The 23,186-nt window shown below is 33.2% G+C and overlaps 1 protein-coding gene across 1 annotated transcript in view; it reads left to right on the top strand.

Annotated features, from left to right (window-relative positions):
* The window catches only part of ADAMTS19 (ADAM metallopeptidase with thrombospondin type 1 motif 19), a 269,818-nt gene that overhangs the window by 121,320 nt on the left and 125,312 nt on the right, over positions 1 to 23,186 (top strand). The window contains exons 8-10 of the mRNA XM_039468879.2: positions 1,517 to 1,622; positions 20,855 to 20,995; positions 22,488 to 22,638. Of these exons, the coding sequence (XP_039324813.1) occupies positions 1,517 to 1,622; positions 20,855 to 20,995; positions 22,488 to 22,638 (398 nt within the window). The remainder of the gene's footprint in view (positions 1 to 1,516; positions 1,623 to 20,854; positions 20,996 to 22,487; positions 22,639 to 23,186) is intronic.

The raw sequence follows: 23,186 nt of genomic DNA, 5'->3' as shown, positions 1-23,186 counted from the left end.
TTTTTGCTGTTTCTTCATGTAGTTATATTTCTAAAAATAATATGTTTATACTACCTTTTGCTTAAAGATTATTACATCTCTACTTTCCTGATAGGCTTGTGGATACCAGGCCTTGACATTGTGCTTGAAGGTTTAAATGAGTTGTTGAGAACGTCAGATATACTTTCAGCTAATCTCCATTTTCAATCCACCTACAATGCTTCTCCCTAGACCATGTGTGCCTCAGTCTTGAGCCTTTCTGGAGTTCCACCCCCTGCAGAAATTCTCTTCTCATCAAAAATCTTCCTCTTGTCACTTAGGCTGTAGCTTTCACTAGATCTGTTCTTATTCTTCCATGAATCTTCTAACTTTCCCAAACATGGACATGATGATTTATTCTTTTAAAATTGTATTAATATAATTTATTTACATTATTTCTTACCATTATATTTTGTGTCTGGAGAGAGAAAAACGTCTCAGGCAGTCAACTGACCATCTTTAATTAGCATAAGCTCTGCATTAAATTTTTTTCAGAAACAAAATAAACCTCCAGCAGATGGATTCAAAGGTGAAATTAAATCCACATTCCATCATGTTTAGTAATTATGCGGTCTTTGGTAAATCAGAACTTCCTAGGCCTGAGTATCTTCATCTATGAAAGGAGTTCAAAATTTATTTTATAAGGATGTGGAAAATAGACAACATATAATGTATCAAAAAATAATTTATATAATAATAATTTTTGTTATTTAAAAATAATATTAAAACTTGCACATGGTAGGTTACAATTCATTTTCTGAAATGATCGTTATTCAAGTATATGTCTTAATTTGTAAAATGGGACATAAATATTTGACTAAAGAATATCAAGGAGTTTAAATGTTATCATTTTTGCTGATAATTTCAAAAGATCAAATTGTCTTGCTAAAAATTTTACATTAAGTAATATTTCAGTATCATATACTATGCAACATACCATTAAGCAAAGAAATTTTAAAACTAAATCTTTTTAATATTTCACATATGATATAGGTCTATGCCATATTAGTTAAAATAGTGTTTCATGAATAGAATTTAACAATTATATTTATCCAAAATATAAATTTAAGTTCAAGACTGCCTTATATGTAGTTTATTTTGCATTGTCTTTTTGAAACTATGTTCTTCACAATAATTGACTATATTTAAAATAATCATTGCTATTCTATTTACATTTTCTAAGCTGTAACTTCATTTGTCTTACATGATGATGAAATTGGTATTTATAACATATATTCTTATATTATTCCATTTGGGAATTTGATAATTGGTAAATAATTTTACCTAAAATATGAAATTGAAAAGGATATGAGCAGTTTTTTGCCTGGCTTATACATATACACTTGCCCCTAAAATTTCATGTATTAGGTCTAGATTTCACAGATTAATATTGACATTTTAGTTGAGACAATGTCACTTTCATTCCTGCTGCTAATAACTAGTATAAACATTTGCATATTCATTCAGACATACAATAATTAATGTTTGTGTTTTTTAGGTATAGCTTACTTGAGTGGAATGTGTAGTGAAAAGAGAAAATGTATTATTGCTGAAGACAATGGCCTGAATCTTGCTTTTACGATTGCTCATGAAATGGGTCACAAGTAAGTAAAAATCATGACTATGTTAAATATGTTAGCATATAACTTTGTAATTCAAGTTATTGAATTACATGGATATCTTTTGATTTTTTCTTTGGGCTTCAAGTTTTTGAAAAACTAGGGAAACAAGAAGGGGTGAAGACCGACTACATTTAATGAATGTCTTTTGAATGTTGCAACTATTCCTGCTTCTTTGAGAAAAATCTTATTACATTATTAAAATCTCCATCAAGACAGTCATTACATAGTGCGTGATTGATCTCACTACACATTTTTAATTGATACAAATGTTTCTATAATCATAAGACTACAAAGCTATAAACTTTCAAACATTCACTCAGTAGAAATGAAAGTAATTTCAGCTTATGGTAGTACCTATATTCATTATTACCAGGCACAAGTAAAGGAATTAACCCATATGATTTAGATGTAATATACTTGAAAGAGAATGAAATTAGACATATAATTAACATGTATTGAATATTAACTATGTCTCAGGTACAGTTATAAACATTTTACATAGATTAGTTCACTTAATACAAACCCAAGGAGGTAATTATTATTCTAATTTTCTTTTCACTGAAACTAATAGCAATAATTAATAGCAACACTTACATACTATTTACTATTAATATTTGTGAGATATGTTTCTAAGTGCTTTGCATATACTTACAGGAATTTTGTGATGTGTTATTAGTGTGCTCATTTTTCAGGAAAAATACTGAAATATAGAGAAATTAATTTACCCTCCTGAAATTATAAAAATGGTAATTGTTGGCATGAGGGGTTTGAACTCAAGCCATTCAACTCAGGTCAAACTGTTCCATAATTCTACATTAAGTTATCTGTTATTTTAGGGCCTAGATACCTCATCTGTGAACAAGGATATACTTTTGATATGAGATTAGTTTAGGATTCAAATTACATAAAACTATGATATTTTTAGGAAGTTTATTAAAGTAGAAATGGTGGCCTGGAGCAATGGCTCATGCTTGTAATCCCAGCACTTTGGGAGGCTGAGGTGGGCAGATCGTGAGGTCAAGAGATGGAGACCATCCTGACCAATATGGTGAAACCCCTTCCCTACAAAAAATACAAAAATTAGCTGGGCATGGTGGTGCATGCCTGTAGTCCCAGCTGCTCAGGAGGCTGAGGCAGGAGAATCACTTGAACCCAGAGGCAGAGGTGACAATGAGCCAAAACTGTGCCACTGCACTCTAGCCTGGCAACAGAGCAAGACTCCATCTCAAAAAAAAAGTAATGCATGGGTTGGGGAATCAGACTTAATTTTGAATGCAGGCTTTCCTAATTGCTGGCAATATCAGCAGTACAAATGAAAGTGTTTTATTTGGACTCAGATTTAGTGAGGCCCTACTCAGGGAGGTGATCTTTATGGAGGGCCCTTTAGTTAAAGACATATTTAGTTTGGCCTTCAGTGTTTAAAAACTGAATTAGTTGCCAACATAAAAAAAGTATAAATTTGACATAAAAGTAAGATTTGCAGACCTGGTAACACTCAACCCACAGTCCCATATGGCAACCATTCCTAGGAGCTGGGTAGTATCTGTACCCCTTAAATTAGACCCATCTTTCTCAGTTCATCAGAGGCTGCAACACCCTGGTACGGTATGCCCAGCTCACTTCATTTTCATTATATTCCTGGAGTCTGTAGGCAGTTGAGTAAAGTTTAGTTGGCAGTGGAATTTGATTGGTAAACAAAAGCTTAGAAAAAACAATTTACATAGGACATGATGGTAGTTAATTTAAAAAGAAGTTATTCACATAAACACAAGTGATCAAATTGTTATCAGATAGCTCTGTGAATTATCAAAAATTAAATATAGCTATAGCTAAGTATCCATAACCCAGCCTAAGAAATAGAACAATATCAATAGCAATTGATTGTTAATTTTTTTTAATTGATGAAAATTTACCCCATGGAAATGTTTCAAAATGTGTATACACTGTGGAATGGCAAAATTTAGCAAATTAACATAAGTATTACCTCACATACTTAGCATTTTTTTGTGTTGAGAATTTAAAATGTACTCTTCTAGTAACTTTCAAGTAATTGATTTTTGATGACACCATTTGTAAATGGATAAATATGCAGTTGTCCCTCAGTACTTGCCAGGGGATTGGTCTCTGCATATACTCAAATCCATGCATATCCAAGTCCAGCAGTTGGCCCTGTGGAACCCACTTATTTGAGATGTTTGTCCTCTATATATGCAAGGTTAGCAACCTGCAGACACTGCAGTTTTGATCCTCATTTAGTTGAAAAAAAAAAAAGAATGCCTATCAGTGGGCCTACACAGTTCAAACCCATGTTGTTCAAAGGTCAAATATCCTTTCATATTCTCCCACACAGGCTTTCAGTCTTTAGTCAAATAACCAAGAATAAGAAGAGTTAATTCATTACCTTAAAAAAAAAGATAAATATACCTTAACATCATCATCCTTTAGGGAAAGTATGCAGTGCAATAATCTTGTTTAATATTTCATTCTAGGAATGATAGGCTATAGATCCTTAATTCCAAAACAATTTTGACAACTGAAGGGTATTTTAAGTTTAGTCTTAAAACCTATGAAAAAATCATAGGCATCAGTTAAAGGAAAAAATGCTGAGAATAATGTAGAGAGGCAAGAAAAACTTAATAATAATTTTAAGAAGCTATGTATAAATTAATCATAAATATAATTATCATAAAATACAGATTTATTAATAATTATGATTTTTGCTCTTGAGCTATGCAGTAACACCTTCATATACAGTGTATATTTTTGTAGATTTTAAATAATTTTGTCAAGTACCCTCAATAGTAGAGTTTACTTTTAAAAAGTATATTTTTAAACAGATATGCTTAAAACCAGATATGCAAAATTAATTTCTTCAATCTTTATTGTATTCTAAAATGTAGGAAAAATACTAATTAAGGGAATCAAATACAACACAGGTTAATTTATTAACATCTAAACTGTTGGCCATGGAGCTATAACTATTTAAATCAAAAACTAAATGAGGTAATTTAAGGAAAAGACACTTTAGCTTTATGTAGTAGAAATGTTGGTTTATGACCAGGAGCTCAGATTGGAATAGCTCAGATGGTACGAAAATATTATTTTATTTGACTTTTATAGAGCTGTACCCAAAATCAATAGAGATGTGCCAAAGTTATGCGTAATACTTGATGGACTAGGACCAGGATGTGATATATGTTGAACTACTCTGTTACTAAAAATTCTTTGTAGCAGTAAGCAATATTTGTCTCAAAAGTAACAGCTGGTGTTTTCTTTATGCTAGACAGTGAAAGACAACAGCAGTCAGTATAATGTCATGTTTATAAAAAACAAATAGGAAGAAATTTATCTATATAAATTATGTCATTATCATAAAGTATAAGATATAAGGCACAATGTAAGAAGAAATAAAGAAAGAAGGTTATAAGAAAAAATGTCTATATGCTCATAATCTCTCCAGTGGGGAAAGTCTTCATGGATGTTAAATAATGATATCTACAGATTCTATGCACATGCCATTGTGCATGCACACGTTACAGAGACACACACACACATACATGCAGAGCCCTTTTATTTAGAGGTATGATTAAGAGTTAGCTACTTAAGTGAAACTCTTTAATCCTATATTTTTCTTTTTCTTTTTCTTTTTGAATTTCCTTTTCTTTTTTTTTTTTGCATGTTAAATTATGTAATTGAAAACCATCTTCTAGAAACTAAAAACGAACTGTGACATCATATAATTCTGCAACTCGCAATGTTAGAATAACAAAAGGATTCCATGTAAACTTCAATTCAAGGAAATTACATGTAAAATAATCACATATAAAATGTTTCAAAACAGATCTAGAAATTCTCAGAACAAGTTCGGGGCATATAGCTGGAAAAATATGTTCCACTATGTATTAAAAAAAATGACTCTTGGGGATGAAGATTTGAGTATATAAAAAGAGCAAACATTTTTTTCTTTTACTAGTGCAAAGGAATCTAAAACCATGTCAGCCAAAATGTATTGACATTTTCCTTTCGCAAATTATCAACTTAAAACTATATAATTACATAGAAAAGTGAAAATTAAAATCTACAGTAAGAAAGAGGAAATAAATTATTTAAGCCAATGTTTAAAAATTGCCTTTCAGAACAATTTTGTGGTTTAAGCAATAAAGTGTAGGAGTTATTTTTCTGGTAATCACAATTTTTGATAAGAAATATTTTTACTGGTAGTGCTGAGTTAACACATATTTGTCAAATATAATTTAATGTGAAGTCTAAAACTTTATTTTTGTGAATGAAAATACTTAGAAAATTTTTCATGAATTTGACAGTTTATTGAATTCATATATGTATGTACATATTTATTGTATCCACTATATTTTATCTGATCTTTATGAACTTTAGTTACTTTACTTTATGTTAAAGTAAGGGATTTTACTTTCATTTTTGGCCATAACTTATTAATAGATTAATTGTTATTAGATTTTTATGTTTTGGGAGAAGATTCCCAAAGACTACTCTTGGGTTGATTCACTAGCATAACAGAAAACTCAGCAAAGCTGTTTTGCTCATGGTCACAGTTAATTACCATGGAAGGATATAGATTAAAATCATCAAGGGAAAAAGTCACATAGGCCAGAGTCCAGGAGACACCAGGCTTCAAGCTTCCAGTTGTTGTGTCCCAATGGAGTTGTACAGACAGTGCTTAATTCTTCCAGCAACAATGTGTGAAATCATCACAAAGTAGTGGCAACCAGGGAAGCTAACCTGAACCTTGATATCCAGGGATCTTACTGGAGTTTGAACATGTAGACTTGGTTGACGTCCCACAAGGCAAACCTTCAGTCTCTATCCCCTCTAGAAGTTAACCTGGCCCTAGTCCCCCACCATAAATTACATTGTTAGCAAAAACCATCATGGTAGAAGGCCTCAAGATAAACAAAGATGTTCTTGTCAAAGATACTTTGGAGGGATATCCCAAGGACTTAGAGGTTACTTCCCAGAAGTCAGGCAAGGACCAAATAGTTATTTGGAATGTGTAGGTTTTGGACTACTCAAACTTGTTAACTCTTTATCGCACAATTACAGAATATTTTTAAACTTTCAAAATTTCATATTTTGTATTGACTTGCCAAAGGGATTTTAATAAAAACAACAGTGTATTCTTTCATTAGCAGGTATTGTGCTAAATACTGTGTATTCATATCTAATCAAATTGCATAAGAAGTCTGGAGCTAAGTATTGTCATGCTTGTCATTTTACAGATGAGGAAACTAATAGAGATTAATTTTTTAGTTTATTCTATATGAATTTCATCTTTTCATTAAGTATGTTGTAAAGATTTTTCCTAATCATAAGCGATTTAATCTTGGTTTTTAATCTTTATATCCTGTATATTTTTTAAATCATCAAATTTCATACTTTTATAATTTCTTCTTTAGGTTTTTACAGTTACAAGTACTTTCTCATTCTAAAATTATGGAAACACATTTTTATATAGTTGTCTTACGTTATCTCTCTCACTCTGTCTCTCTTTCTCTCACTGTTTAACAATTTAAGCCCTCTAGAATTTACTTTAGTGTACACAGTAAATTTCTCTCCATGAAAATCATATTTTGCATTAACTGCTCAATAAGTGATCTTACTACTCAAGTGTGGTGTGTGATGAGATAGGGCTCTATGCCAGAATATAGCACATTGCTTCCTTCATTGAAAGTCTTGACATGAAAAAAAAAAAAGCTGAAGCATACTGTGTGCTTAGTGATGTAGCTGATTTACATTCTAGCACCAGCTACTTATCAGTATACAAATCAGTAATAAAAGGAGTTCATCAAATGGCAGGGAGTGCACCAATCACACTCTGAGCTGCCCTGCCACATAGCAGATGCGACAGTCACTGTTCAGTCTAAGTCACTCTTGCACTAGGAAGTTGCATTTGAGTTGCTAGAAAACCATCAGCTTTTATTTTTGGCCTGAAAAGTGGCTTATACTTGTATATTTTTGTCCTTTTTATTCATGAAGCACATAGACATAATACTACGGCATTCATTGCAAATAATAAAAGTTATTCTTTTGCACAAATATGTAGTGGTGTCATATTTTGTTATATAAAGATACTATACTTTTACACACACACACACACACACACACACACACACACATACACACACATACATATACACACCCCATAGGCTTTTTTCCATTATGTCTACAAATAACCCCATTTTCTTTGTGGATTCCAACCAGAAGTGACTCTTGCATTATTGTGTATGGTTTTAGGAAAATTTAGCCCCAAGTTTAATATACTGTAAAAAATATAAATTATCTGGGAAATAGTCATTTTAAATATACTTATTAGTAGCATAATCCCATGACCATTTTCTGACCTTGATAAATCTGGACATTTATTGATGTACAGAATTTTGCACTGGCTTAGCACATTGAGGCCAAAGACTTCTGCTCCCACCTAAAGAGGGAAGGCAATAATACTACTTCAGAGATGATTGCCAAAGCTCACACTGCTAATAAGTGCCTGAATACATGATCAAAGCCAAGTCTGTCCAAATCCAAAGCCCATGTTATTAATGACAGTGCTATGCCAAAAACATGGAAGAGTTCTTCTAGCTAACTTTACTCAACTTACTTCTGGGCTGGCTCAGGATTATCTGTCCCTACCTTATCTTTTCAGCCATACTTCATTTCACACTCCCTTTCATTCTCAGCACTAGAGTTCTTACAGTTTCCAAAGTACCATGTTCCAATGAGAACACATGGAACCAGGGAGAAAAACAACTCACACTGCAGCCCGATAGGAAGGATTGGGAGGGAGAGCATGAGGAAAAATAGCTAATGCATGCTGGGCTTCATACTCAGGTGATGGGTTGATAGGTGCAGCAAACCACCATGGTACATGTTTTCCTATGTAGCAAACCTGTGCATTATGCACATGTACCCCAGAACTTAAAAAGTACCATGTTCTTTCACACTGCAGAACCTAAGTACATGCTCTTCCTCTACCTGGACTATACTTATGTTTCAAGTTTAGCTTAATTATCTCCTCCTACTCATAGTTCATATACCCACTCAAGAGCCATGTTCTAGAGGAAGCCTGCTCTGTAAGTCAGTCTATTAAGCATTTTAGTGACACCACCTCCTTCATAAATGTGCATTTGTTCATCTGCTAGGTATATATTTCATTAGGCTGCAAGCTTCAAGAAGTGAGGAACTATACCTGGTTTTGCTTATAATGGGATTCTTAATTCATTTGACAGTGCTTGGTAGATATTAGGTGCTTGACAGATATCAAATAAGTGAATGATTGAATACAGTCATTATCTTAGTAAAGTATTATGCATAGATTGTCAGTGAAACTTGATTCAAAACAGATGCTGTATGCACATTCAAATTTTTAGAATGTTGTTTTGATATTTCATGAGACTTTATAAATTATCAGGTACATTTTTATTAAAAGAATACTCTGTATTTTGAAATGTACCCAAGTCCACATAAGTGAGACTTTATTCAGGCACACACATGCAGAAATGACTACCCCAGCCCTAAAAATGTTTCCCTGAAGTCCTCGTATGACAGTAAATCGAGCTCCATCCTTCTAGTGGGACAACCAAAAGCCAAAGAATTATCCTCGAGTACTCTCTGTTTCTCATAGTCTACATTTAATTTATCAGCTGTTTACCATAAAATCCATCCAGAATCTGATTACTTCTCACTAATTGTCCTACTAATTGTTTGGACTAAGCTACCAATGTCTCTTATCCGGACTATTACAGTAACCTCTTAAATAATCTTTCCTTTTTAGCCTTTGCCTCCTATAGCCTGTTTTCAAATCAGAGTCAGGGATATTCACTTACAGCAAAGTAAATTGCCTGGCTGCTTTATTCAAAACCTTCTGAGAGCTTCCTGGTTCACTCCGTAAAATCCCCAACTCACACCACAGCCTACCAAGCTCTACATGTTCTAGCCTCCTTCCCTATAGCTTGTCATTCCCCTCTTACCAACAGCACTCTAGATTCATTGCCTCTTTGTTGAAACTTGAACGTATGAGACACTCACTCACTTCAGGACCCTTACCTTTTCTTTCATTTCTGTCTGGAAAGTTTTCCACAGCAGCCGCATGGCTATCTCCCATTCTTCTTCTTTAGTTCTCCACTCATGTATCAGGGTTCAGTGAGACCTTTCTGATAATATTTCTTAAAATTATAAGCACAACCACTGCCTGGGCTTATTCCCCTTTGCCTTCCTTAATTTTATTCATAAAACTTTTCAAAATGTAACTCTCTGTCCTGTGTCTCTTTCTTCTGTTTGTACATGAGATCTTGACTACTTAGTTCACTGTCATATTCTCAGCACATTTGTACATTTACAAGTTATACTTGTAATGGATAAAGTTAAGAAAATAACAGATATAGCCCCAACAGAGTTTTATATTTTTACAAGTTGAAAGAGACTGTATTAAACATATACCACTTACCCACTGATAGAGAACTTTATGTAATAATTAGACTGTTTACTTCACAGAGATTCTGAATTGGGTAAAATTATATGAGTTAGGGGAAATTACCTATATATCATGTCATTATAAAAATATCAAGCATGTTTTGATATAGTCAAAAATGCATATGTGTTTTTGGTTTTTGTTCTGATTTTTGAACCAGAAGAAAAGGTCTAATATATATTATTAGACTTTGGCATGGAGACATGGTTTTTCCACTAAGTTGGCAATTCAGGAGTTTCTTCAGAACTAAAAGGCTAATGCGGCAATAAATATACAAAGTTACCTCCTTGAAGGCAATAACTATTTGGGGTACCTGCTAAAATTTTAAGGATTGCCAGAGTACCAAGAGTACAGATTTTTAGTGACGAATAAGCTTTGGAAATCAATATCATGTACAAACATACCAACTACTCTAGAAATTGCACCTGGATAGAATGGTGGGGAGGTGGGGGCAGCCTATAAACCTGCTTCTTCAGAATTCTCTATTTCTCTTACTGTCACCATTATTGCCATAAGGCCTTTAGTTGAGACATCTGAACCATCTTTAACTCTTTTCCCCTTAGTTACTTCCATAATCAGTGGCCAAATTCTACTCCTTCTTCAGATGAGAAAACAATCTCAATCATCTATTCTTTCTCCTGTTATTCCTCTAGGCTTGGACTCCTGTAGTATCCACTTAACTGGTATCCTCTCCTTTACTACCTCATCCTTCTAATCTACTAACACATTATTAAGACTCCGCTTCCTGAACTGTGGTCCTAATCTCCATGTCAGAAAACTTGCCTTTCACAACCTAATGAATGAATTTGAAATTCCTTATTCTTAGATTCATGACTTCTATAGAGTGACCCTAGTCTATTTTTCTAACTTTACAAACTACTGCTCTATTTTATGAATGCAAATGATCCACAATTTTCAAACATGGTGGCTTTATTTGGGCTTTTTTATTGTCCCACCTTCCAGCACTACTGATTTATACCTATTCCAATTTTACTTACCTGTTAATGGCCAAGGGCCAAGACAAATGCTATCACTTTTGTGAAAGTAAATTTGAAAGCCTGGCTGGAAATATGTTTTCCTTTCTTTTCTTTTTCTTTTTTTTTTTTTTTTTTTTTTTTTTTTTTTTTGAGATGGAGTCTCTGTTGGACAGGCCGTAGTACGGTGGCAGCGTGGCAGGTCACTGCAACCTCTGTCTCCTGGGTTCAAGCAATTCTCTTGCCTCAGCCTCCTGAGTAGCTGGGATTACAGGTGCCCACCACCATTCCTGGCTAATTATTATTATTATTATTATTGTTTTTATTATTTTGAGACAGAGTCTCTCTCTGTCACCCAGGCTGGAGTACAGTGGCATGATCTCGGGTAACTGCAACCTTCACCTCCCAGGTTCAACTGATTCTCCGCATGACCACACCTGGCTAATTTTTGTTTGGTTTTTTTTTTTTTTTTTTTTTAGTAGAGACAGGGTTTCACCATCTTGCCTAGGCTGATCTCGAATCCCTGACCTTGTGATCCACCCTTCTCAGCTTCCGAAAGTGCTGGGATTACAGGCGTGAGCCACTGTACCTGGGCTGTTTCCACTTTTAAGTCTCTTGAACTGATTATTGTAAATAACATTTGTCACTTAAAATTATTTTTGATATATACTGATTTATACTTATATTTACCTATGTATAGATTCTGAACTGAATAACAATCTCTGTGAAAATAGGATTCATGTCTAATACATTTTTTCCCTCACAGCACAAAGTTGAATGTATTATACATCATAAGTACTCAAACATTTGCTGTATGAGTGAATAAAGGTTTGTTATATGTATACTCATCTGTTGGTCATCCTGAGGTCCAGGACATAAGGCAATTGAGTCCCACGGTGGAGGAATCAGATTTCAAGGAATACAATTACTTTGACTAAGTAATATGATTTTATGAGAAAATATGGTTTTATTGCTATACAAATATAATGGTAATATATTTTTCCTTATTGGTATATATTTTGAATTCCTATTTAAAATAAACTGTATGAAAATACAATAGTTAATTCTATTTAAGTTACAATGAGTCTTCCTTACAGTCTGGTTACAGGCCTGTCCAACTATTTCATGCAAATCCTAAAGTTATGAACATGGAAGGGCCAAATCTAGCAATTGTAGTAATAGGAATATTTAATCTGAAATTCTGTTAATTCACAATAGTTATGCAAACATACCTGCCAAGGTATAAAAACAACCTGTGTCTGTCAACAGATGAATCTGTAAAGAAAATGTGGGGTAAGGAGAGTGTATGCATATACATATATATATACACACACACACACATCTATTTTTTTCATTATGTAAGCAGAATTCTGTATATATAATGGAATATTCACTGTATATGTATTATTGTTATATACATATATATACAACAGAATATTCATTATATAAATGGAATTATACATATGTATGTATGTATACATAAATATAATGGAATATTGCTACATCTTTAAAAAGAAGGAAATTCAACTATTTGCAAACATATAGATGAAACTTGAGGGCATTTTGCTAAGTGAAATAAGCCAGGCATAGAAAAACAATTACTGCATGATCTTACTCATATGTGGAATCCAAAAACAAAGTCAAACTCATAGTAACAGAATGGTGGTTATCAGGAGCTGTGGGATGTGGGGAAATGAGAGATATTGGTCAAAGGTTACAATCCTTCAGTTATAAGATGAATAAATACTGGAGACCTAATGCACAGTATGATGACTGTAGTTAAAGAAGTTAGCATATGCCCCAGGAGGCATACATTAGATTTGGCTACTCTCTCTCAGCTTCCAAGAAGAGTCCTTTTCAGAAGTGAATGAAATTTGGCCCTTATTTGCATTGATGTACAGCAGTATATCTGCTCTAAGAAGAGAGGATGTGCTCTAAGAGGAGATGAGATCTACACTAAGAACTAAATAAAGATCAGGTACAATGGCTCACATTGGAACACACCTATAATTCTAGCACTTCGGGAGGCTGAGGTAGGTGGAACACTTGAGTTTAGGAGTTCAAGACCAGTCTGGCCAACATGCCAGCTTGAGGCCTGAGAACTGCTTGAACCCAGGAGGCAGAGGCACTGAGCAAAGATCATACCACTACACTCCAGCCTGGGAAATACAGCTAGATTCTGTCACAAAAAAAAAAAAAAAAAAAAAAAAACTAAATAATAAGTAACTATAAAGTACATCATCCCCTAAGACTTTTATAATGGGAAATAGATTTAAAATAATAAGTTGTTATAACAGGCAAAAAAACAAATATGCTCTTCTAGAAATCCATTGCTTTTTAAAATGTTGAAAAGTAATTTTTTGTAGTTACTGTTGTTGACCAACTAAAATTGGTAATGGCTATCTAAATTTACTGTCCCCATTGTACTTAGAATTTTCTATAGCAGACGTCACAGGTATCTTCGTCTGGCACAAATGTCTTGGTAAATGTTAAAGACTACCTAAGTGGACAGGTGAGAGGGAAAGTACATTATTAGACATACAGCCTTGGGCTTGAATTCTTGTTCTGCCAGCTACTTAATGAACAAGATTTGGATAAATCAATCTGTTTGTATTCATTTCCTTTATTCCTAAAATTTGGATAGTTTTTAATTTCAATATTAATTGTTAGGATTTGTGATACTGTAATGCATTGCACAATGATTGGCACAATACAGAGTGATTGAATGATAATAATTAGTATTAAAGTTATTTTATAAATAACTTAATATGAAAAGGAGATTTTCAGCCTTCAATTGCCTTTCATCGTTCTGTTCTTTCTTGGAGTGATTTCATATCTTTTAGAGATTTTTAACCAGACTGACAAGAAGTTTACTTATCATGAAGACTCTTGTACACTACTAATGCAGTTGTTTTTGATATTTTATTTAGACAATGATACTATATAGAGTAGTGAACAGTTTTTCCAGGTTAATTATCATAGAATTTAGCCAGTATACATGTGGCAGCTCTCCCTCACCAGATTCTTTTTTAATTTTTTTTAATACTTTAAGTTCTAGGATACATGTGAGGAACATGCTGGTTTGTTATATAGGTATACATGTGCTATGGTGGCTTGCTGATCCCATCAACCTGTCATCTACATTAGGTATTTATCCTAATGCTATCCCTCCCCTGACCCCCACCCCATGACAGGCCCCAGTGTGTGAGGTTCCTTTTCCTGTGTCCATGTGTTCTCATTGTTCAACTCCCACTTATGAGTGAGAACATGCGGTGTTTGGTTTTCTGTTCCTGTGTTAGTTTGCTGAGAATGATGGTTTCCAGCTTCATCCATGTTCCTGCAAAGGAATGAACTCATTCTTTTTATGGCTGCATAGTATTCCATGATGTATATGTGCCACATTTTCTTTATCCAGTCTATCGTTGATGGGCATTTGGATTTGTTCCAAGTCTTTGCTATTATGAACAGTGCCGCAATAAACATACATGCTCCCACCCCACATTCTCTCCAAATGTAGGTTTGGATATTGAAGAGGGAAAAAAAATCACCCAATGAATTGGAAGAACTGGCTTTCTGTTTGCAATTCTCTAATGTTTCTTGGCAAATGGATGTCCCAGAGTAAAGCAAACCTTCCTGGAGTAGATCATCTATTAAGTTTTTTAGGCTCGCAATTTCTCTCTGTTGGCCAGAGGCCACAGTAGTTTCACATCTCTAATTACAGCATATTTGGTGTTTCTATGATCCTATATCAGTTGATAAATTAGCAGATATTTAATAAGACATTCAACTAAATAATTATAGGGAATCAAAAGAAAATATGACAATTTCTGTTCTCTGAAGACTTACATTCTAGGTAGTGGTATTTTATATATATTATTTTAAATTAACCAGAAATACAAGGCAGTTCTGATATGTCTTACATACCATATATTTGAAGGTCACAGAAGTTAAAGATAATAGTAAATATAGGCTACAATTTATTGAAGAATTCTTTTTAAAAGCAGAAAGTCTGTAAATGTAGATTAGAATGGAAGGTATTCTAATGGAAAGAAACTATTCAAAAGCTTAGGCTGGAATTAACTATGAAAATCAGATTTATATCAGTTTACAGATGTTTTGAATAAAGAATGGATTTTATCCTGTAGATCATTGCTTCCCAGAATTTTGAGTAAATAAGAATCATCTAGAAAATGTGTGAAAATGCCATTTCTTAGGCCTTACCTCTAAATACTCTCTTTTAATTTGTTGGGGACAGGCCCGTGAATCTGCATTTTAACAACTCTAATGTCCTTGTGCCCCGTGATTCTGATGCAAGTGGTTCATTATTCACATTCTTAAAATCTCTGCTTGCCGGGTGAAATGAAAAGTTTTCAGATAGGAAACTAGCTTTTTCTTTTTTTGTATTAATACACTCATAAGAAACCAGCACTGTTAAAGCATGGTTTAATAAGGCAAAGAGTTAAATGGCAGGAGGACAGTCAGGCAGGTGTTACAATAATCCAGAAGTAGAAAGAATCAGCACCAATTTTGGTTGATGTTAATAGCAGTGAAAGGGGGCAGATAAGTGGGAGAGGTTTAAGGAATATAAGACTAACAGGATCCAGGCTTTCATTGGCTACGCATGAGCAAAGGATAGTGTTCCAATCCTAGTAGACAATACAATCTTTGAGTATAGGAACTGAGTCTTATTCATATTTATGACTCCAGCTCAGCACAGTAGTGGGTTCTCAACAAGTATATATGCATTATTAGATAAACCTGTAATATAATGCACCGCAGAGTCAAAAGGAATATCTTTTTGTACCTCTACTTTTCTTCTTTTAACCTCAAATTTTTTACCTTGCTTTTATGTAGCCTTTTGACTTGCCAATAAAAGTATGTTTCATTGTTTGTACAAATTGAAATGACTTAAAATATAAAAAGAAATATGACATGAAATATCTTGTATGTCTCAATGTCTAATTTTTTTCTCCATGAACACATAATAGTGAAATTATATTGAATTAGATATACCCAGTGAATTCTAAGAAATATGAAATTAAATGTCATTTTGTATAAATATAATCTACTTCCAGTAAGACATTGTAATAGTTTGTTTCTTTCTTTTATTAATGTTTCAATAATATATGGCGTTAGTGGGAAATACTATGTCATAAAAATCCTTACTGTATTCAGCACAGAAAGTCTACTGTTTAAAAATATTACTGTTTACAAATCAGATCCTTTCCAAATTATCCAAAAAACGTGAGTGAATTCATAAGGCTTCTTGTCACTAATTCTTTAAACATCAAACGGGACCATCTTCAAAATCCAAATGCTTCTCCAGCTTTCTGCAGGATATCACAAAACTTCCTGGCAAAGACTTTTAAACAAGTTGAGAAGTTTTATAAGATAAAAATATTTTTTCAGTTGACTTGACAACCATGTACAATGTTAGTGAACAGTTTATTTGCCCAAGGCTCTTTGTCAAAATGAATTTAAACTGAGATTATTAAAATGTAGTTCGACTGCAGTGTGTGGAGAGGTGTTGCTAATGTCTTACTTAGAGAATGTTTTCCATGCAATGCATGTGACTTGGTTACAAGGCTCCCCATGTAGAGGTGTATTTCTGCTAAAAGAACGAGGCATTTACAATTATTCAGAAAACAATAAATCATCTCCAAAAGCGGAGAGTTTTGATCCAGAAAGAAAAGCACTATTTTGAGGTAGTTTAGAGGTTCATCTGTGTGAGCATCAAACTGCCGAGGTTTGAGTCACAGCTTCAGCATTCACTTCAGCACCTTCCTCATTTGTAAAATGGAAGCCATGATAATAGAAACATTATGGGAATATTGTGAGGATTAAGTGATATCATCATTGTCAGTGGTTAATATAGTAGCTGGCACAGATTAAAATGCACAATTAATTGTTTTATTTCAAACCTGTAGAGTCAGGACTAAGTAGTGTTTCCTGACAATTCCAGATGTGTGATTTAAAAAAGCCCTGTCCCAATTTAATGAAAATCTTTTTGGTTATGAGTTAAATAGCTTTAGGATAATTTAATTAATGGTAAACAATGCTTGAATCACCAGATCTCTCCATGGCTGAAGCTAATTTCTTACATGAAAATCAGGATCAGGATCCCAAAAGGAAAATGATCATCCATATTTGGAAAATCCTGTTATACTTTGCTGGGAAAATGTCCAAATTGCAAAATCTTGGAAGCAATCCCTCTCCTTCCGTTGTAGGAACACATTATTTAGGAAGGTTTGTTATTTCTGAGAAAAACTAGTTACCCTTGAAAAATAATAGCATTTGTATATGGTTTGAAAGATTATGCCACCACAGATGGAAGAGTCAAGCACGTTCCATATGGCAAATGGCTGTTAATTAACAGTTCAGCCAGCAATGTGTGCTGTAGCCAGAATCAATGGCAGAGAGGATACAGAACACTGATGAGTGGCATTTGAACCATACAGTTAGAATTGTATTTAAGCCACTTTTACTGATTTGTGATATCGTGCCATAGTTATAGTTTATTATTTTAACTTAATATTTAAGTAAATTATTTCTGTTATTATTTTCTTGGTTTTCCTGAAGTCTACACTTTCATTAAAGAAAAGAAATACAAGTTCACGTCCTTTGTAGGGACATGGATGAACCTGGAAATCATTATTCTCAGCAAACTGACACAAGAGCAGAAAATCAAACACCGTATATTCTCGCTCATAGGCGGGTGTTGAACAATGAGAACACAGGGACACAGGGAGGGGAGCACTACACACTGGGATCCGTTGGGGGGAAATGGGGGAGGGGCGGGGGGTGGGGAGGTGGGAAGAGATAGCATGGGGAGAAATGACAGATACAGGTGAGGGGACAGAAGGAAGCAAAGCACACTGCCATGTGTGTACCTATGCAATAATCTTGCATGTTCATCACATGTACCCCAAAACCTAAAATGCAATAAAAAAAAAAGAGAAAAAAAAAAGAAATACAGCAAAGTAAATTTAATGCAATTACTGATAAATCTGTTTATGTATTGTTTGACAAATTAGAATGATGTAATAAAATTTCTCTGATTTATTTCTCCAGTATAGAGGATCACTGTGGATTTTGCCTGTATTCCAGGCACTGTTCAGGCACTAGATGTCATGCTTATGCAGTTATCCCAACAAATCAGTCAGTAAAGTATATTTAACAAATACGGCAACTGAGACACATTTACTTATTGTTATTTAACTTACCTTTGGTCACATTAATAAGGGAAAGATACAGAGATTAAATTGCTTTCTAATTTCAACATCTTTTTACTCTACCTCTAATATTTTAATTGAAGTGGTTCATACCTATTTCAAATAATCTCTTATTTTTCCTCTTTATCTTCAAAGTATGAAAACATTTAACTTTTTATTTTGTCTGTCAGTTATTCCATTAATATGTGTTGCTACAGGCTCTATTTGAAAAATTAATTAGAATAGGAAAGAAACATATGATTAACTGATAAATTTTTCTAACACAAAAAGTGAAAAGTAATAGTCAATAATGTATTTTAGCTTCATTTACAGCAGAATATTTTATAGTAAAAGTTAGCATGGTGATATAGTCTTAATTCATTAATGACATGGAATTTATTTATTCTTTTCATATTATCTTCTTCCCTCAAAAACATATTTAATTATAAAAATTTGGATTCAAATTTATAATTTATCTTAAAACGACAGTTTGATAGTTTAAATTTTTTTTATTTTAATTTGAGGATACATAGGCAGTCAAATTATAATTTCCCTTAGCAATTTCTATAACTTCTTTTAATTTCATGTTTTAAAACACAATATATTCTTGTAAATTTTCCATGATGAAAACAATTTTATTTATTATCTAGAACATAACAGAGAAAGAAGAAGAAAAAAAATGGACTATCCTGCCATTATTTTAGGCTGTGCATGTACCAAAATTGACTTTTCTCCACTTCTTCAGTACTAACCTTCATTTACAAAAAAATATTTTACTGGCCTCATTATGAGAATTCACAAAAGACTATATAATTTTTTTTTTCTACATGATCATTGAACCCATGATTCAACATTGGTTACAGAGTCTCAAGAATTTAGAGAGTCAACCAAAAGTAAAAAGTTATAATGTAACATAAAAAACACTAACAATATTGCTCACAGAATCCTGTGGTGGGGAGAAGAGGTAGTACAAATGGGTGAGGTAGGGGTTAGTGAAAGAAAACCTGATAGAAGTAACCTGCATTAATGTTGAATATTAAGTAGAATTTGAGCTTCAGGCAAAGCAGCTGATGGAAAGGCACTTTAAACAGGGTATGGATTTGGGGGATGGAATTTATACATGCCCAATGTGGAATGGTTAATCACGTGAGTTCTAGAGCCAGGCACCTCAGTTCAAACATTATTACTTTTCAATTTCTCATTGTATAATCTTGGACAAGTTACTTCGTATCTGCAAAATGCATGTTATAATAAATCCTACCCCATCTGGTTGTTTAACTCAAGTTTATAAATTCCCTTATATGATTTATGATACCTAGAAAATGCTAAATAACAATTAATTGCAAGAAAATAAAAAAAACAACATAATGTTTGGGAAATTACAAGTCATTTGGTATTGCTAAAGACAAAATCTAATAATGTGGAAGAATATGAATGGGCTATGTGTCATGTTAAAGAACTGAAAATTGTCATATGGATAATGAGAAAACAGAAGAATGGAATAGATAGATTATGTTTTAAGTAGATTCCACTAGGGCAGGGTAGGAGTAGGAAAAGAGAGAATGTTGGTAAAGATGAGAGGGACAGAACCCAGGTACAACACCATAGCCACTGTCAGGACTTTGTATACACTATAATAAGGATACTATACAATCATTTTTAATAGTAACAATAGGAATAGAAGGGAGATGACAGTCGAGTGAAATATTTAGAAGGTAGAGTTGGCAGGGCTGGCCTCTAACAGTAAATAAAATAGATCCTGTGCAATAATTCAGGAAAGGAAAAAATAAATGACGACTTGAAGATTCGTTATTTGGCAGAACTTAGTGGCTAGCAAGAGCATAAAAAGAGAGCCAGAGAAAAAGAGAATAGAGGAGTAAATAGAGAATTGAAAGAGAAAGTAAGAAAGGCTAGACATACTGAATTTAAGGTATTTCTAGAACATCTATTTAGAAATAAGTCAGACTTTTCGAATAGTTTCAACAGATTCAGGATTCACTAAAAAAGATAAAGAAGGCCAGGAATGCAGAAAGTTTCCCAGGATAATTTGTGTTATATGAGGTAAGAGGAAGAAGGTGGTCTAATGAAGTAGATGGTGAAGATATAGGAAATTAAAAGATTAATGAGGTTTCAAATTTGATAAAACATATGGTTTCAAATTTTGAAGCAAATTTGATTCAGGCAACAGCAAGAATTCAGTGTGGTTAAATATAAATGTATTATTTCTGAGTTTCATACATAATACTATGCAAAGAATACATAGCTCAGTATAAAGGATCTAAACATGTCATTTTGTAGGCTAAGGAATTTTTTTAATTAAATACAAATATTTACCTTAAATTTGGGTAACAAAATTTGAAAAGTAACAATCTGAAATCTCATTTTATTTTGAAATTAATTTCCTTAAAACAAATTTGGCTCCCATTATTTTAAGTATTTCAACCATTATTTAAATGCAGCTATCAAAAGCTTAAAAGTAACATTTGCTTAATATAAACTTTAAATTTTTATCATATTCCAAACCAGCATGGGCATTAACCATGACAATGACCACCCATCATGTGCTGATGGTCTTCATATCATGTCTGGTGAATGGATTAAAGGACAAAATCTTGGTGACGTTTCATGGTCTCAATGTAGCAAAGAAGATTTGGAACGATTTCTCAGGTATCGAGGTCACTTATTGTTCTTGCCTTTTGAATGATTATGTGTGCTGTTTCCTTTTCTAACTAGAGAAGCCAGTGTAGCAAAGTGGAAAGGCCATCAGAGTAGAAGTGAAGGCGCTTGGATTCCAATCCTGGCTTTTCCATTGGCTCATGGTAGAGTTTGGGACATGTTATTTAACCCATCGGCTTTTGAATTTCTACCTTTTTCAAAAAGGACAGTTAAGATTATTTGTAAGATTGAAAAATTGTTATAATGATTTTTTTAATCTGTTGCAGTATTTAATTGCCTCTTCAATTTTTTCTGAATGGAAATATTCACACTGTTCATCACCCAGCACATCTGTTATCATGAAGAGCAGAGCCCCTTTAACAAAATCTTCACTTTTCATTTATAATACTTCTATGCTTTGAATATTTTTTCATTAATAAGTACTTTTCACCATTATCATAGCCCTAGAGTCTCTACTTTTTCACATTCAGTGGCAGTAACACTTTCTTTCTTGTTGGAAAATTAATGAAAAATATTACTATTGTTCTAATTTTCATTTTAAGCACTTGTTCTTTACTTATTTCTGTAATTATAGAAGGATCACCTGAAGCAGTAGACAATATGTGAAGCAGTTAGTGAGATGCTTAAGGTATCTAAAACAAATATTAATGAGAAATACAGTAACACCTAGCTTGCTAAATTCACTGCACAGATGAACTGTATTCATTTTTCTATACCATTTAAATAGTTAAGCCTGTTTTTTCCATTAAATGGCTATTAAATCTATCAAACTATAATGTTTATCACATTACCATATCTTTGCTCTAAAATATGTACAATATAGTCTGTGCATACTCTTTGTCATAATAGTCTAGAGAATAGCACTCAGAGCATGTGATATTTCAAACACATCATCAGTAGCTGCATCTTCTGTAGGCCCTAATGAGTTCCTAAGGAACATACATGACTTTTTATGGCTGTCTTCACATGAATCAGGACTTCTATGACATCAAATACCACTTTAAAGTATATTACAAAGTTGTATACAAAGTTGTATCACAATGTCAAGCACAAATATAGCTACACTATTAATACTCAGCTAAGGATGCTTTCCATACATTCTTTAAATCCCTAAATATAGCTGATTTCTTACATTCACATACTACTTTGGGGCAAATTACTCTGCTACTGAGCTTGTATACCTATTAAATGCATTAAATAATACCCACTTCACAATGTTATGTAGATCAACTGAGTTAATTCATATGAATGTGTTTTATACACCAAAAAGTTCTGTTAACTTGAAAATTATTATTTATTAGGATTATCTTCTTTGTAAATAAATGATTTTTGACATATAATTTCTATTAGTATTCAATTTCTATGAAGGGCTTATAGTAAAAGTAAATATATATTTTTATATTATAAAAATGTTGTATGCTAACTAATCATATCAGCTTGTTACATCAATTTAAAAATTTTACACATACCTGCCTATTGCCAGGTCAAAGGCCAGTAACTGCTTGCTACAAACAAATCCACAGAGTATCAATTCTGTGATGGTTCCCTCCAAGCTGCCAGGGATGACATACACTGTTGATGAGCAGTGCCAGATCCTCTTTGGGCCATTGGCTTCTTTTTGTCAGGAGATGCAGGTAAGGATCCAGATGGGATTTTTGTGCATTCATTCATTGTTTAGAAGTATTGATTGGTAGGAGAAGGGAACTTTATTTTAGGGTCTGTGGATCAAAAGCACCCCAACATAGAAAAGAAAAAATTTCTAAGAAAATGTTTGTGCATTTTTTTCTTATACTTTGGAAGTGATAGAAATAAGATGTGAGCATTTAATCAAAGTCAGTAAAGGAAGACCTAACAATTTCTACTTTGAAAATTTCACTGAAGTCAGGGAAGTATTTTTATTATGTTGGTTCAGTGCTTCTATTTTAAATCCCGTAAGTTTTCTCTCCATATCTGCAGGAATTGGTTTCAGTACCCACATCCTGTTCCCTGAGATACCAAAACAACCAGCTGCTAAAGTCCCTTGTGAAAAATGGTGTCGTATTTGCATATAACCTACCCACATCCTCCCATATGCTTTAAATCATCTCTAGATTACTTACAGTAGCTGATATATTGTAAATGCTATATAATTATTATACCATGTTATTTTATTATTTGTATTATTCTATATTGTTGTAGTGTT

The sequence above is a fragment of the Saimiri boliviensis genome, chromosome 1, assembly GCF_048565385.1.
Source record: "Saimiri boliviensis isolate mSaiBol1 chromosome 1, mSaiBol1.pri, whole genome shotgun sequence".
NCBI classification, from domain to species: Eukaryota; Metazoa; Chordata; class Mammalia; order Primates; family Cebidae; genus Saimiri; species Saimiri boliviensis.
This window is presented reverse-complemented; position numbering and strand designations above follow the sequence as displayed.